General features: G+C 46.8%; 1 protein-coding gene and 1 pseudogene across 1 annotated transcript in view; both read right to left on the bottom strand.

Annotated features, from left to right (window-relative positions):
• Nucleotides 1–1,218: 1,218 nt before the first annotated feature.
• On the bottom strand, nt 1,219–1,789 carry LOC130036692 (60S ribosomal protein L39-like; annotated as a pseudogene).
• Nucleotides 1,790–5,134: 3,345 nt separating this feature from the next.
• Nucleotides 5,135–13,601, bottom strand: part of CACNA1F (calcium voltage-gated channel subunit alpha1 F) — a 38,592-nt gene continuing 30,125 nt past the window's right edge. The window contains 7 exon segments of the mRNA XM_056128583.1: nt 5,135–5,365; nt 5,658–5,855; nt 9,351–9,463; nt 9,588–9,715; nt 9,829–9,936; nt 12,497–12,666; nt 13,372–13,488. Of these exon segments, the coding sequence (XP_055984558.1) occupies nt 5,135–5,365; nt 5,658–5,855; nt 9,351–9,463; nt 9,588–9,715; nt 9,829–9,936; nt 12,497–12,666; nt 13,372–13,488 (1,065 nt within the window).

Raw genomic sequence — 13,601 nt, 5'->3', positions numbered from 1 at the left:
GTCGGAACAGCCGGGGCGCCGCAGCTCCGCCCCTCGAGTACCCCGCCCAATTCTCTGCGCACGCTTGCGCATAAGGGACCTTGCCTAATGCTCACCTTCCGCCATTGCGACCCAGAGCCTTAAGATGCTGTAGGAAACTCGTTCTCCCTCCAAACGGCTAGAAGTTTTCAGGGAAGAGATCCCGCGGCATGGCATTTTTGCTTGCCCCTTTACTGAGTTTGTTGAATATTCTCACTCATTTGAACCTTACAGCAGCTGTGTGGCATAGGGTCTGATAGTCCCATGTTATAGATGAGAACCTCCAGAGAGGGTGAGTTGCTTAAGGTTGCTCAGCTAGAAATTGGCAGTGCCCAAAGGCTCTGAAATTTTTTTAATTAAATTTTATTATTGTTTGATTTTCGTGGTTAGCAATACTATTAATAATAGTTCTCAGGCACATAATTCCAGCACTACATCTATCACCAGTGTGCCCACCTTCCTCTCCTGAGGACCCAAAGCCCCTCCCTCTCAAACCCTCCCCCAACTCAATTGTGTGGATTAACTCTCCCATATATTTCTATTGGACCCCAAAGACCCTGAAATTTAAACATAGCTCAAGGTCCTAAAGGTTTCTTCTCAGTTGTTTTTTTTCTTTTTGTTTTCGAGCCACATCTGGGGATGCTCAGGGGTTACTCATGGTTCTGCCCTCAGGAATCATTCTTGGAAGTGCACAGAAGATCATATGGGATGCTGGGGATCATCAAACCCAGGTCAACCTGGAGCAAAGCAAGTGCCCTATCTGCTTTACTCTCTCTCCAGCCCCTCTGCTCTATTTAAAATACATCTTAGAAACTCTTCTCTCCAACCATCGCAGATTTTTCTTTCCCTTTTGGTCAAATTCTTGCTTGCTTCAAGCTCTATACTTTGCACCACTTACATAGTTTATGTAACATGTTTATTAATTTTTACTTTGTAATTAGGGATTTACTCGAGTGGGCCCAGTAACATCTCCATTGTGAGAGTTGTTACTGTGTTTGGCATATCAAATATGTCACAGGTAGCTTGCCAGGCTTTGCCATGCGGGCAAGATACTCTCGGTAGCTTGCCAGGCTCTCCGAGAGGGGCGGAGGAATCGAACTCGGGTCGGCCAGGTCGGCTGCGTGCAAGGGAAACACCCTAACCGCTATGCTATCGCTCGGTAGTCTTAATGGGACTACCCTTTTTCCCCATGGTATCACAAGATTTATTACTGAGTTAGCAACAAGGTACAGAAGCTAGAGAAGAGGAACAGATTCCCTAATCAAAGAAACATGACTTCAGACTTGTGGTGCCTTTCCACCTGCTGTCTTCAAGATCCTAGCAGCCTATCACAGCAAATGCGCAAGTGTCTCCTTTGACTCTCCTTGCAGACCCAGCTTGGTTCTTCTCCAGTGCCTCCTCTTGGAGTTGTACATGATCTTGTTACCAGTTTTCATCTGATTTTATTGAGGAATAGGCTGATTCTGCTTCTGTTTCTTGGCCAGGAACTGCTTGATTCTGAAAGTCTTTTGGGAAGACATGGTGAAGAGTCACGTTCACACCACAACATGGCAGAGGAAAAAGGGGGACTACCCTTTCTTCATGCTGCTTAAACCAAGACTACCAAGTCATTGGAGATTTCCTATTGTAAAATCCAATGAACAAATACACTTGGGACTTAAAAAGCTCAACCTCACCCAAATTGATATAGGAAATGCCTATAAATGCTAAGATACCAGTTTTTATCTTTGAGAGTTTTGAATATAAGAGAGTTTCATAATGCTGAATATCGGCCTTAAGCAGGTATTCTTTTCCTTTTTGGGGTGATGTGTGCTCAGTCCTTACTCCTTGCTCTGCACTCAGGCATCAGTCCTGCCTGTGCTCGGGGAACCAATGTGGGCAATGTGGGGTGTCAGGAATTGAACTCAGGTTGGCTCCATGCAAAACAAGTACCCTACCCATTGTACTATCTCACCACCTCCTCCAACTGGGTATTCTCATACATTGCCAGTAAGAACTTAAATTGGTATAACCACTATAGAAGTAATTTGGCCAAATCTAGCAAAGTAACAAATGTATATGCTTCCTTGACCTGGCATTTGCACTTCTGGGAATTTAGCTTAGAGATTCATGCATGTGCTAAGAGATGGATGTATAATGTGATATGCTGCAGCACTGCTTACAATAGTGAACTCTCCCAAAGTGCTTAACATTCAAGGGACACTAAAGGGCTGTCTGGACTGCTTTACCCGCCTTGAACTTGCTGGACAGGGCAGTCACTGAGCCATCTTCTGGATCCATCATGGGCAATGTATCAATTCTGAGACCTCCACAACTTGGGGTATTTTGTGGCAGTCTCACAAAGCTAAAATTAATAATAAAAACAAAGATATGGAATTATAGCCAAGATATTAAGAAATGGAAAATGCTGAACCGTGGGAATTGTGTACAAAGACAAGAGAAGGATTATATCATGATTGAGAGCAGAGCTCGGAGTTTTATTTTACTTTTTATTTCTTTATATTTTTGCTTTTTTGGTCACACCGGCGATGCACAAGGGGTATTCCTGGCTCTGCACTCAGGAATTACTCCTGGTGGTGTTCATGGGACAATATGGGATGCTGGGAATTGAATTTGGGTCGGCTGCATGTAAGACAAATGCCCTACCTGCTGTGCTACTGCTCCAGCCCTGAGTTTGGAGTTTTAATTGTGTCTCTTTGGGGTAGAGTGCTATTCTGTGAATTTCACATCTATCGCTGATTTAAATTCTCACAGTAACCCTATGAGGCAGGGACCTCTGCTATTCTTATTTTGCACCTGAATAAACTATGGAGAAGAGAGGTGAAGAAATCTGTACAAAGTCATGTTACTGATTTAATGGTAGATTCTGTTTGAACCCAGGCTTCAGTCTTCAGCACTTTTCAGCTAACTTCACTATAGCATCCTTTATGTGTATAAAAGATACTTGATAACCCTAGTTGCTTCCAGAAAGAAGGGAATTTTGAACCATCTGAATGTATATCTCTTTTACTGGGGAGGGGAGGAAACCACACCCACTGGTGCTCAGGGCTTTCTCCTGGCTCTCTGGTTAGGAGTCACTCCTGTGGTGCTTGGGAGACCTATGTGATGCTGGGGATCAACACTGGAGTCAGCGTGTTCAAAGCAAGTGCTTAAACATCCTGCTTAAACATCCATACTATCTCCTGGGTCCTGAATATATATATATATATATATATATATATATATATATATATAATATATCACATGCGTATATGCTCACACACACACACACACTCAAATTCACACCAATAGGTAATGGACACTTCCTAGTGTTTATGGGGGTGAAGAGTGTGGTTTGGACTGTGCTTTGCTTGAATCTGAACTCCTCATATTTAAGCTTCTGACTTGGGACATGTAAGGTGGTTTCAAATGGTAATTTACAGGGTTGTTTCCCTGATTAAACAAGATAATCACAGTAATGCACTCAGCACAGGGCCCAATAAGTGGTTCATTTTCCCTCCTACACATCTCTAGAATCCACTCACTTCTCCCCATCTCATTTGCCACCTCCCCTGGCTAAGGCGACCATCCTTCCTGCCAATTTTAGCATTTCTAGTCTCTCCCCCCTCCTGTTTGCAGCACAGCCGTCAGAGCATCTATTTAAAATGCAAAGTTAAGTATGTCACTACCCAGCTCAAATTCCTCCCAGAGCTCCTTTCTTCTCTAGGGAAAAATCCAAGGTTTATGGGTTTGGTATTCAAGGGACCACATCCTCGGTCCTCCCGCCTCATCACTCAGACGTTTCCTTTCACCCTCTGTCCTGCATGTGCCCCAGATCCCAACAAGCCCAACTACCATAAGCTCTTGTTTCAAGACTCAGTGGAATGCTGTGTTCAGAGTTCTTGTCTCAATGATGGTTCCCATAAACCTTTTACCTTGATGGATACAAATTATACAAATGGGTAGCCTGAGTGCAGGAGCTGGGAGAGGATTCCAGGTTAGTCCCTCATACCTTTTACTAGGGGCTGACACTACGGACAAACACCATCTCCTAGCAAAATAGGTTCCTTTATGGAAAACCCAGAACAGTGCCTGGCACAAAGGAAATGCCCAGTAAAACCTTCACTGAATGAAAGCAATCCTAGAGTTTGGCAAGAAGCAAAAAGGATCTCTGGCATCCTTTATCAGGAAGGTATGCTTAAGAGGCTGCAGGGAAAGCCAGATGGACAAGAAATGCATGGCCTTAGTCTGGGAGCTCCTCCTTTGATGTCACCTGTATTCAACTAAGAAATGGAGGTTTTATCCTTTGTTTTGGTTTCGGAGTCATATCCTGCAGTGTTCAGGGTTTAGTCCTGGCCCTGTGCTTAGAGATCACTACTGGTGGAGCTTAGGTGAGGTGCTGGGGATTGAGCCCCAGTGGGCTCTGTGCAAGACAAACACCCTATACACTGTACTATTGCTCTGGCTCCACGGAGGTTTTTTTTCTCTCCCTCAGTCCGAAGTGGGAAAGAGACTTGTCTCCGTGTATCCTCCTTGAAATTCCTAACGGTGTCAGAGAAGCCCCCTCCCCAACAATGTCTAAAACAAATCCCCTGCCAGGTCAGTTCTAACCTCCCATGCACTTGCCACCCACCCACCAACACCCCCTTCACCTCCACCCCCTCCCACCCCCAACCCCCATCTGTTCTCAGTGACACCTGACATGCTGCCCCTTGTGGCATCTCAGACATTCCCATATTCCGCAGCCAAGCAGGGCCCTCCCTCCCTTCATTTCTCCATCTCAAGCCAGCGCTTTCCCCTTCCCCCACCTCCATGCAGTCCCCAGCTTTTTTTGGCTGCTGTCTCTTCCTTCTACTCCTCCCTCCTTCCCTGACGCTGAATAATCAGGCCTGGCTGTCCTGGTTTCTGGAAATACCCGTGTGTGGGCAGTGGCACAGGACTGAAACAAGGGATGGGGTGGATGGGGAGGGGGCACCGGGTAGTCCCAAGACCCCCCAGTGCAGAGACACGGAAAGCCTGCAGGATGTGTGTGTGTGTGTGTGTGTGTGTGTGTGTGTGTGTGTGTGTTTCAAGCCTGTCTTCCTCTGGAAAAGGTTGGAGCAGGAGCTTTCTTGAGCAATGGGAGACAGCTGGGAAATCAAAGGGCATGGACGCAGGCCATCTCATCTCCTAGGTCCTCCTCATCCAGACAAGAGAAGATGGATTCCTCGTCACTGTAGAGGGAGTTGGTCCCCTGTGCCAGCAGGTCGCTGGCAGCGCTGTCCATCTCATCAAGTGTCAGGCAACATGCTTCGGCGATCTCCTGCTTGGCCAGGGCCACAAAGCGTGGGTCTCTGGCAAAGAGGCCCAGGCCCTCGGAGATGAGCACCTGAGGGGTCACAGATGGGGGTTCAGTATTGAAAACATGGATGGAATCAAAGCAGCTACCAAAGAGACTGGTGGGAGGGGGGATGGGGAGTATCAGTGTGCATCAAGGATGTGCCGAGGCCGGCTTGCAGGAAAGTTAACAGGGAGCAGTGGTGAGCATAAGGCAGAGCAGACGTTGCATAGCAAAGGGACATGAGTGGGATGAAGACCTGAGACTCCTTTTTCTCTTCCACTCCAAACAGCCAGCACTTCTCCAACCCTGTCCCTCTTTCCCATGCCCCTTCTGGACTCACGGCTTCCACCAGGCTGTCAGCACTACCCTTCTTGCCATGGCTGGGTTCCGGGTGGGTTCCAGGCACGTGTAGACAGGTGAAGGTGTGCAGTGAATCACTGGTTTTGCCAAGGTATCCCTCCGGCGCTGCCCGGTCCTCCACCAATAACAGCGGGGCGTAGAGGAGCCGGCCTCTCTGAGGAGGGGTTGCCCAGGAACCCTGGATCAGAATAACATTGATGAACTGTGAATGATGGGTGGAGTGAACAGGGTTAGGACTCGCTTCTGAGCATACTTCTCTTATTTGTTTATTTTTGCAGGGACTATACCCAGAGATTCTCAGGGGCTATTCCTGGTCCTTTGCTCAGGACTGACCGCTGGCCGCACTTGGGTGACCATAGGGAGTGCTGGGGATTCAAACTGAGATGGGCAGGATGCAAGGCAAGCACACCAACCCCTGTACTATCTACCCCCCATTTGTATGTACTTCTTATCCTCCAAGTACAACAGTTGATTGTACAGTTGGTCAGGGAGATGGCTCAAAATTCTGGAGTGCTTGCCTTGCACAGAAAAAGCCTGATTCCACCCTAGCACTAGTGGGAGTAATGACCAAGAACTGTGAGGCCCTCCAAACCAAATAGGAACAAACTAAAATACAACTGCAGCCAAAGTGAAAGTAAGTCAAACTTGAGGGTATTTTGCGGGGGATACTCACACTGTGTGCAGAGGGTCATAAGTGGTGGTGCTCATTTAGTGCCGGGGATTGATCCCACAGGCAAAGTTCTCTGATCCTTAAATTTGAGTTAAGAGCATAGAAGGTTTTCCAGAAAAGCTTGAACCAGTCAACATTCCCACCAACAGTAGGTGAGAGCTTCTTTTCCCCACATCCACCCCCAAACTGATTGATTTTGGTTCTTGTGATGTGTGCCACTCTCACTGGTGTGTGATGATACCTAATTGTTGTTTTAATTTGCATTTCTCTGATAAGTGGAACAGAGCATTTTTTCACATACCTCTTAGCTATCTGTATATCTTCTTTAAGGAAGTTTCTATTCATCTCTTTTCCCCAATTTTGATGGGACTGATATTTTTTCTTGTTAAGATTTATCAGTGCTTTATATACCTTGGAAATTAACCCTTTGTTCGATGGGTGGTGGCAAATATTTTCTCCAAGTCTGTGGAGTGTCTTTTTTCTGGTATTTTTTGCCACACTCAGAGGTACTCAGGGTTTACTTCTGACTCTGTGCTCAGAAATAATTCCTGGTAGTGCTTGGGGAATGATATGGGGTACTGGTGATTGAACCTGGGTCTGCCATGTGCAAGGCAAGCTGTATTATCTCTGGCCCCATAGTCATCATTTATTTTGCAGTGAAGAAGTTTCTTATTTTGATGTAGTATCATTTGTTCCTCTTTGCTTCTGTTAGCTTGGCCAATGGCATTGAATTACTGAAGATATCTCTGGATTCGGTGTCATAAGGGCTTGGCCTATGTTTTTCTTAATATAGTTAATGGATTTAGGCCTCATATTGAGGTCTTTAATCCATTTGAAATTGTTTTTTAAGCCTGGTGTGAGATATGAACACTTCTAGAAAAAACTGAGCTTCCAAAAGACCCAGTAATTTTGACTTCTGGGCATCTACCCCAAGGGCCCAAAAACCCTAATCACAAAAGACATTTGTGTTCATATATTCATTGCAGCACTATTCACGATAGGCAAGATCTGAAAACAAGCCAATGTCCAAGAAAAGATGACTGTATAAAGAAACTAGAGTACATATACACAGCTATAAGAAAAGATGAAATCATATAATGTTCTACTACCTGGGTGGAAGTGGAGATTATAATGATGAGTGAAGTTAGAAGGAGAGAGATATAGAATTCTCTCTCATATGTATAATATTAAAACCCATAGTAAGGGAACAACACATGATCCAAACCTACAGAATCTAAGAAATGGTCTACAGAATAGAGTTTATCAGGGAATTGAGATGGGGGAGTGGAATGAGATGGTGAGGAAGGGCAGGAGGGAGGATGAAAGGGAAACTCTAAGATAATGGTATAGGGAAACAGGCAGTATGGTAGCAAGTCTAGTGTTAGAATGTTGTATGCATGAAACCTTACAGTTGACAGTGTTGTAAGATTGTAAATCACTATGGTTAAATTTAAAAAATAAATTTACAGGGGAGCACTGGAGGATAGTACAGTGGGTAGGGTGACTTACATGTGGCTGACCTGGGTTTGATCCTTGATATGATTCCTTGAGCCTGCCAGGAGTGATCCCTGAGTGCAGAGGCAGGAAGGAGTAACCCCTGCGAACCTCCAGGTGTGACAAAAAAGAAGTATAGATGACTTGAGCCAGAGATCTATTATAGTTGGTAAGGCACTTGCTTTGCAGGTGGCTGACCTGGGTTCAATCTCCAGCACCATATATAGTCCTAATTACTGCTAAAGTTGACCCCTGAGCACAGAGCCAGGAGTAAGCCCTGCGTTCTTCTGGGAGTGTCCAGAAAGAAAGAAAAACAAAACAACATGATTCCAGAGGCACACAGACCAATCTGGGAACCCAGCGGCTTCTGGCAGAAATGCCTCTGGACTGAGAACTAAGCTATGGCCCCATGCAGCCCCGGGAGGGGAAGGGTGTTTGTCCCTCCACTTTTTCCCCCTCGGCGGCAACATGGCGACCGCCAACTTTCAGAGCCTATCGGACAGAGAGGTACGGGCTTGCAGTGACAGGGCATGCGGGCCCTCTCGGGATGCGGGGGAGGCGGAACTGGCCCTTTCCCCCACCAGGACCAGACCCTGAGTTGCTATCCACAAAGGCCTCCTCCACTCCGGAACAGCCATGATTCCAGAGGCACACAAACCAATCTGAGAACCCGGCTGCTTCTGGCAGAAATGCCTCTGGACTTAATTACTAAAATACCAAAAATCAAAACAGCAGCCGCGTGATATCATATGCTCTTCATTTTCAGCAATAGAAAACAAATCATCTAATGATGCCTTTTCAGCAGGTGTGATCGTTGGGGGGAAATTCCAAATAATAATAGTGGGTCTTTTGTTGAAAATTTGAATGTAATCAAAGTAAAGAGAGACTAAAGTGAAAATCATCTGCCACACACGCAGGGGGAGGGGTGGGATGGGGAGTATACTGGGGTTCTTGGTGGTGGAACATGTGCACTGGTGAAGGGATGGGTGTTTGATCATTGTATGACCGAGACTTAAACCTGAAAGCTTTGTAACTGTTCTCAGGGTGATTTAATAAAAAAAAGAAAAGAAAAACCAGAAATAAACAAAAACTAAAAGCAGAGCTAGAGCAATAGTATAGAGGGTAGGGTATTTGCCTTGTATGCGCCTGATCCAGGTTCAATACCTGGTATCCCATATGGTCCCCCGAGTCTGCCAGTAGTAATCCCTGGGTGTAGAACCAGGAATATGTCCTGAACACCACCAGGTGTGGCCCAAAAAACAAAACAAAACAAAAATAAAGAAAAGAAAAGCAAAGAAACCTAAGGAGTATAGCAATAACTCTCAGCCCAAGCTATGATTCTGAAGGTGCCTCTCTGTGGACCAACTTCCTCCTTTGTAAACTGCAGCTCCTAGCAGAATCACCTCAATGGTACTTAGAGCACTGTGGAAATGCACAGTGTCCCCTCCTCCAGAAGCGCCTGGCTAAGACACCCCCCTCAAGAACTCAGCATCCCTTTCCATGTGTCACCTGCACCTTTATGGACCCTGAGTTCTGCCCACGGTGGTAGGTGCCTGGGATGGGCAGATCTTCACAGCTGTCTTGGCGCCGTAGACACTGGATGGCGAAGGATGGTTTGCGACCTGTGGGTGGGTGGCAGTGGCGGGGGAGTTGGGGGACAAGGGGAGCAGAGAACCATGTCAATGTCTCTTCAGTGATTTGCCTGCTGGCACTTGGGAAGACCCTATAGTCCATGTCTGATCTCACCTGCAGGTGTGGGAGGCAGCAAACGGCGGTGGGGTACATGAGACACTTCCACATATCTCTGGAGTCTATGAGGTGGCCAAAAGTTGGTGTGTAGGGAAGTTTCTGCCTGCTCATTCTGGTAGAAGAGGCTGTACAGAGGTGGGCTAAGGGTGAGTGCTGGCCTGTGCCAGGATGCCAACAGTCCTGCCTTCCTACCCATGCCTTATGGATTCAGCCTACATACCTGTCAAATCCAGAGAACCCAGTCAGGATTTCCTCTGTCTTATTTTGCTTATCTTCTCCTTTCCCTCCCAAGAGCTGAGAACTTCCTTCTTCTGGAATGGTGAAAACCAGAGCCCCAGAATTTCTCCTGGGGAAAGTGAGCAAGTAAGGTTGACCAGCTTCCCCAATATGTGTAGCCCTGAGCCCTTGGTTCACTTTCACCCCATGGCTCATCCCTTACAGAAACACTAGAATTTACTCTGTGTGTGTGGAGAGGTTTGGGGCCACAGCTTGGCATACTAGGGGCTACTTTTGGCTTATTGCTCAGAGTACTTGGTTTGCTTTTTTCTCTTTTGGTTTTTGGGTCACATCTGACAATGCTCAGGGATTACTCCTGGGTCTGTACTCAGGAATTTCTCCTGTTAGTGCTCTGAGGACCCAGTGGGATACTGGGGATTGAACCCAGGTTAGCCACATGCAAGGCAAGCATCCTACCTACTGTACTATTGCTCCGGCCCCCATTCAAAGTCATCAGGACTATTCCTGGCAGTGTTTGGAGAGACTATGTAGTGCTGGGGACTGAACCCGAGTTTCCTTATGCTTCAGCCCCTTGAGTTGTCTCCTTGGCCCCAAACATTTTTTTCATTGGAAAAATTCACATAACCTAAAATTAGTCATCATTTAGAGAGAACGTAGGGCTTTCTTTAAAAAAAAAAAAGAAAGTGCATGATGTCAGGATGCCAACAGTCCTGCCTATGCATATGGTCCCCCAATGACCGCCAGGAAAAATTCCTGATTGCAGAGCCAGGAGTAACCCCTGAGCATTGCCGGGTGTGACCCCAAAAGCAAAAAAAATATGTCTCATAGGAAGGGCACAAACTTTCAAAATAATCAAAGTTGGCTGTTGAAGATAAGTCATCAACATGAGGACTGGGAATGAGTTGCAGAAGGTCACTGAGGAAAAGGCTGTAAAATTTAGGTGTGTAAGGGGTGATGATACAATGGGTAAGGTGCTTGTCTTGCATGCGGAGACCTGGGTTTGATGGCCAGTACTCATATTATAGTGCCCTGAGCCCACCAGGACTGATCTTTGTGTGCAGAGCCAGGAGTAAGCCCTGAGCAGCGCTGGGTGTTGTCCTACAGCCAAACTGCTACATGTGAAAACTTCCCCTCAGTTGTGACTGCCTCCCCCTCATTAGTCCTCTGAAGTACGCATAGCCGTTTCACAGGAGAGGAACTGAAGTACAGTGAGACAAAGTGATTAGCCCAAGCACACTTTTTTTGCCTTTTGGGTCACACCCAGAGATGCTCAGATGCTTCTGGCTCTGCACTCAGTAATTACTCATGGGAGTGCTCGAGGTACCATATGGATGCTGGGGGTCCAACTCAGGTCAGCCTCGTGAAGGCAAACACCCTGCCCACCTTACTATTGCTCCAGCCATCCCTTCCACGCAGTAACTTAGATTCTGTATCATGTACATGTACTAATCATGTACATCATTGAACTTCTTTGCGCCGTGTTTGTGTTACTGTTTGTTTTTGGCTTGGGGACCACATCCAGCACTGCTGAGGGCTTCCTCCTGGCTCTGCATTCAGGGATCACTCATGGTGTACTTGGGGAACACATGAAGTGCCAGGGACTAGAACCAGCTCAGCCACAGGACAGGCAAACTCCTTAACTCATGTACAATCTCTGTGGCCCTAAAATAGTATTTTTTTATTCGTTAACACTGAAGTAGATAAATGACTTTTGATTTTTATAGGTTGATCTGGGAAACTTATGAAACTCTACTATCAATACCAACAGTTTGGTCATTTTGCTGTTTTTTGTGTATGTTGGGGGGCACAACTAGCTGTGCTTAGGGACTACTCCTGACCCTGCACTGAGGGATCACTCCTGGTGATGCTCAAAAGACCATATGGGGTGCTGGGTAAACTAGGTCAGATGCATGCAAAACAAATATCTTTCCCATTATTGCTCCAGTCCCATTTTGCTGCTTTGTTTTATTTTTAGGGGTGGTTGGGCCTCACTCAGGGCTCCAGGTTTAGGGATCACTCCTGGTGATGCCCGAGGACTATATGGGTGTCAGGAATTAAACTGTAGTCAGCTACAATGCAAGGCATGCAAAGTACTTTAACCTCTATGTGATCTGTCCAGTCTTTGCATTGCCTTGGACTTTTTCCCCCTTTTTTTGGGGCAACGCTTGGTGGTGCTCAGGGCCGACTCTGGGCTTATGTTTTGGAGTCCTTACCAGTAGTGCTTAGAAGAACCATAGGTTTGGGGATCGGATCTGGGTTTTGTGGGTGCTTAGCACATGCTCAGTGCTTTGAATTATCTCCCTGGTCCTGACCTTTTCATAGGTATCACTCTCTTTTTTGCTGCACCTAGTTGTCTTTAGGTCTTACTCCTGGATCTGCGCTCAGAGATCATTTCTGGTGGCCTTGAAGGACCATATGGGGTGTCAAGGATTGAATCTGGGTTGGTTGTGTGCAAGGCAAGCACCCTATCTGCTGTACTCTTTCTCTCTGACCCTCATATGTATTTCTTATTCTTTAGTTTCCCACTTCAGTCCTGAGTCTCCATTCTACCCAAACTTTTACTCATAGGCCCTCTCTGACCCCCTTCTCTGGCCTCTGAGTCACCCCACCACAACACAATGTCTAACCTTTGCTTTCCTCCCACCCTCCCACCAGTTCCGTGACTGTACCTGAGGGTATGGGATCCAGCCTGGGATACACTGGACTGCCTGGAGTCAGGAACTTCCCTGTCATCATCACTGGATTCAGGGGAGTATAAATCTGCAAGTCTGGTCCCCATAGGCAAAGACACAGAAATCAGGGCATCCTGACGCGATGGAAGCTGGGACTCCATGGGGGTCTGTAGAAATCACAGGACCAAGTGTTGCATCCCTATTCACTCTAAGTCACTTGGCCATATATGGAGTGGGGTGGGTCACAGTGCTTGGGCTGGCACCCAGGGCCTGGGACAGAAAACATATGTGTTTTACTACGTGGATCACATCCAGTTTCCTGACTCTTGATTGTAAAATATTCTATTGGGGGTGGAGTGATGTCTCTGGAAGACTCCCCCTCCCACAGGTAGTGACAAAGTTCCTCAAGATTGAAGAATATGTTTTCTGTGCCAGGCTCTGGGTGCCAGCCCAGGCACTGTGTCCCACCCCACTCCGGAACTACAGGGCCTGGCCCCCACCACAACAGAAGGAAAAAAGCACATGTTATTGCACAAAACATTACTGTAATTGTCACTGTCCTCCCGTTGTTCATCGATTTGCTCGAGTGGGCTCAGTAACGTCTCCATTATGATGCTTGTTACTGTGTTTGGCATATCAAATACACCATGGGTAGCTTGCCAGGCTTTGCCATGCGGGTGAGATACTCTCGGTAGCTTGCCGGCTCTCTGAGAGGGATGGAGGAATTGAACCTGGGTTGACCGGGTCGGCCACATGCAAGGCAAATGCCCTACCACTGTGTTATCAGTCCAGCCCACAAACATTAAAGTGGACAAATTATCTTACAGATTTTTTTAAAAGTCTGCTAGATAATGAAACCTTGTGGCACTCACATTGTGCTTTTCTGGGTCCTTGTCATATTCCTCATCTTCCTCCTGTTCCTCATCTGTGTCACAGGTGAGGGCCTGCCGGATCTCAGGGCCCAGGACCTGCAGGGTCCTCAGACCAGCCTATGGGGTTGAGGATAAAGAATTAGGACAACTCGTGGTTTGGCTCCATCCTTCTCTGGGGGCCTGCTCTTCAGGCAGGAGCTGGGGCTGGTGGAAGGAACCCCTCAGCCACC

Source organism: Sorex fumeus, unplaced genomic scaffold, assembly GCF_029834395.1.
Source record: "Sorex fumeus unplaced genomic scaffold, SorFum_2.1 ptg000065l, whole genome shotgun sequence".
NCBI classification, from domain to species: domain Eukaryota; kingdom Metazoa; phylum Chordata; class Mammalia; order Eulipotyphla; family Soricidae; genus Sorex; species Sorex fumeus.
This window is presented reverse-complemented; position numbering and strand designations above follow the sequence as displayed.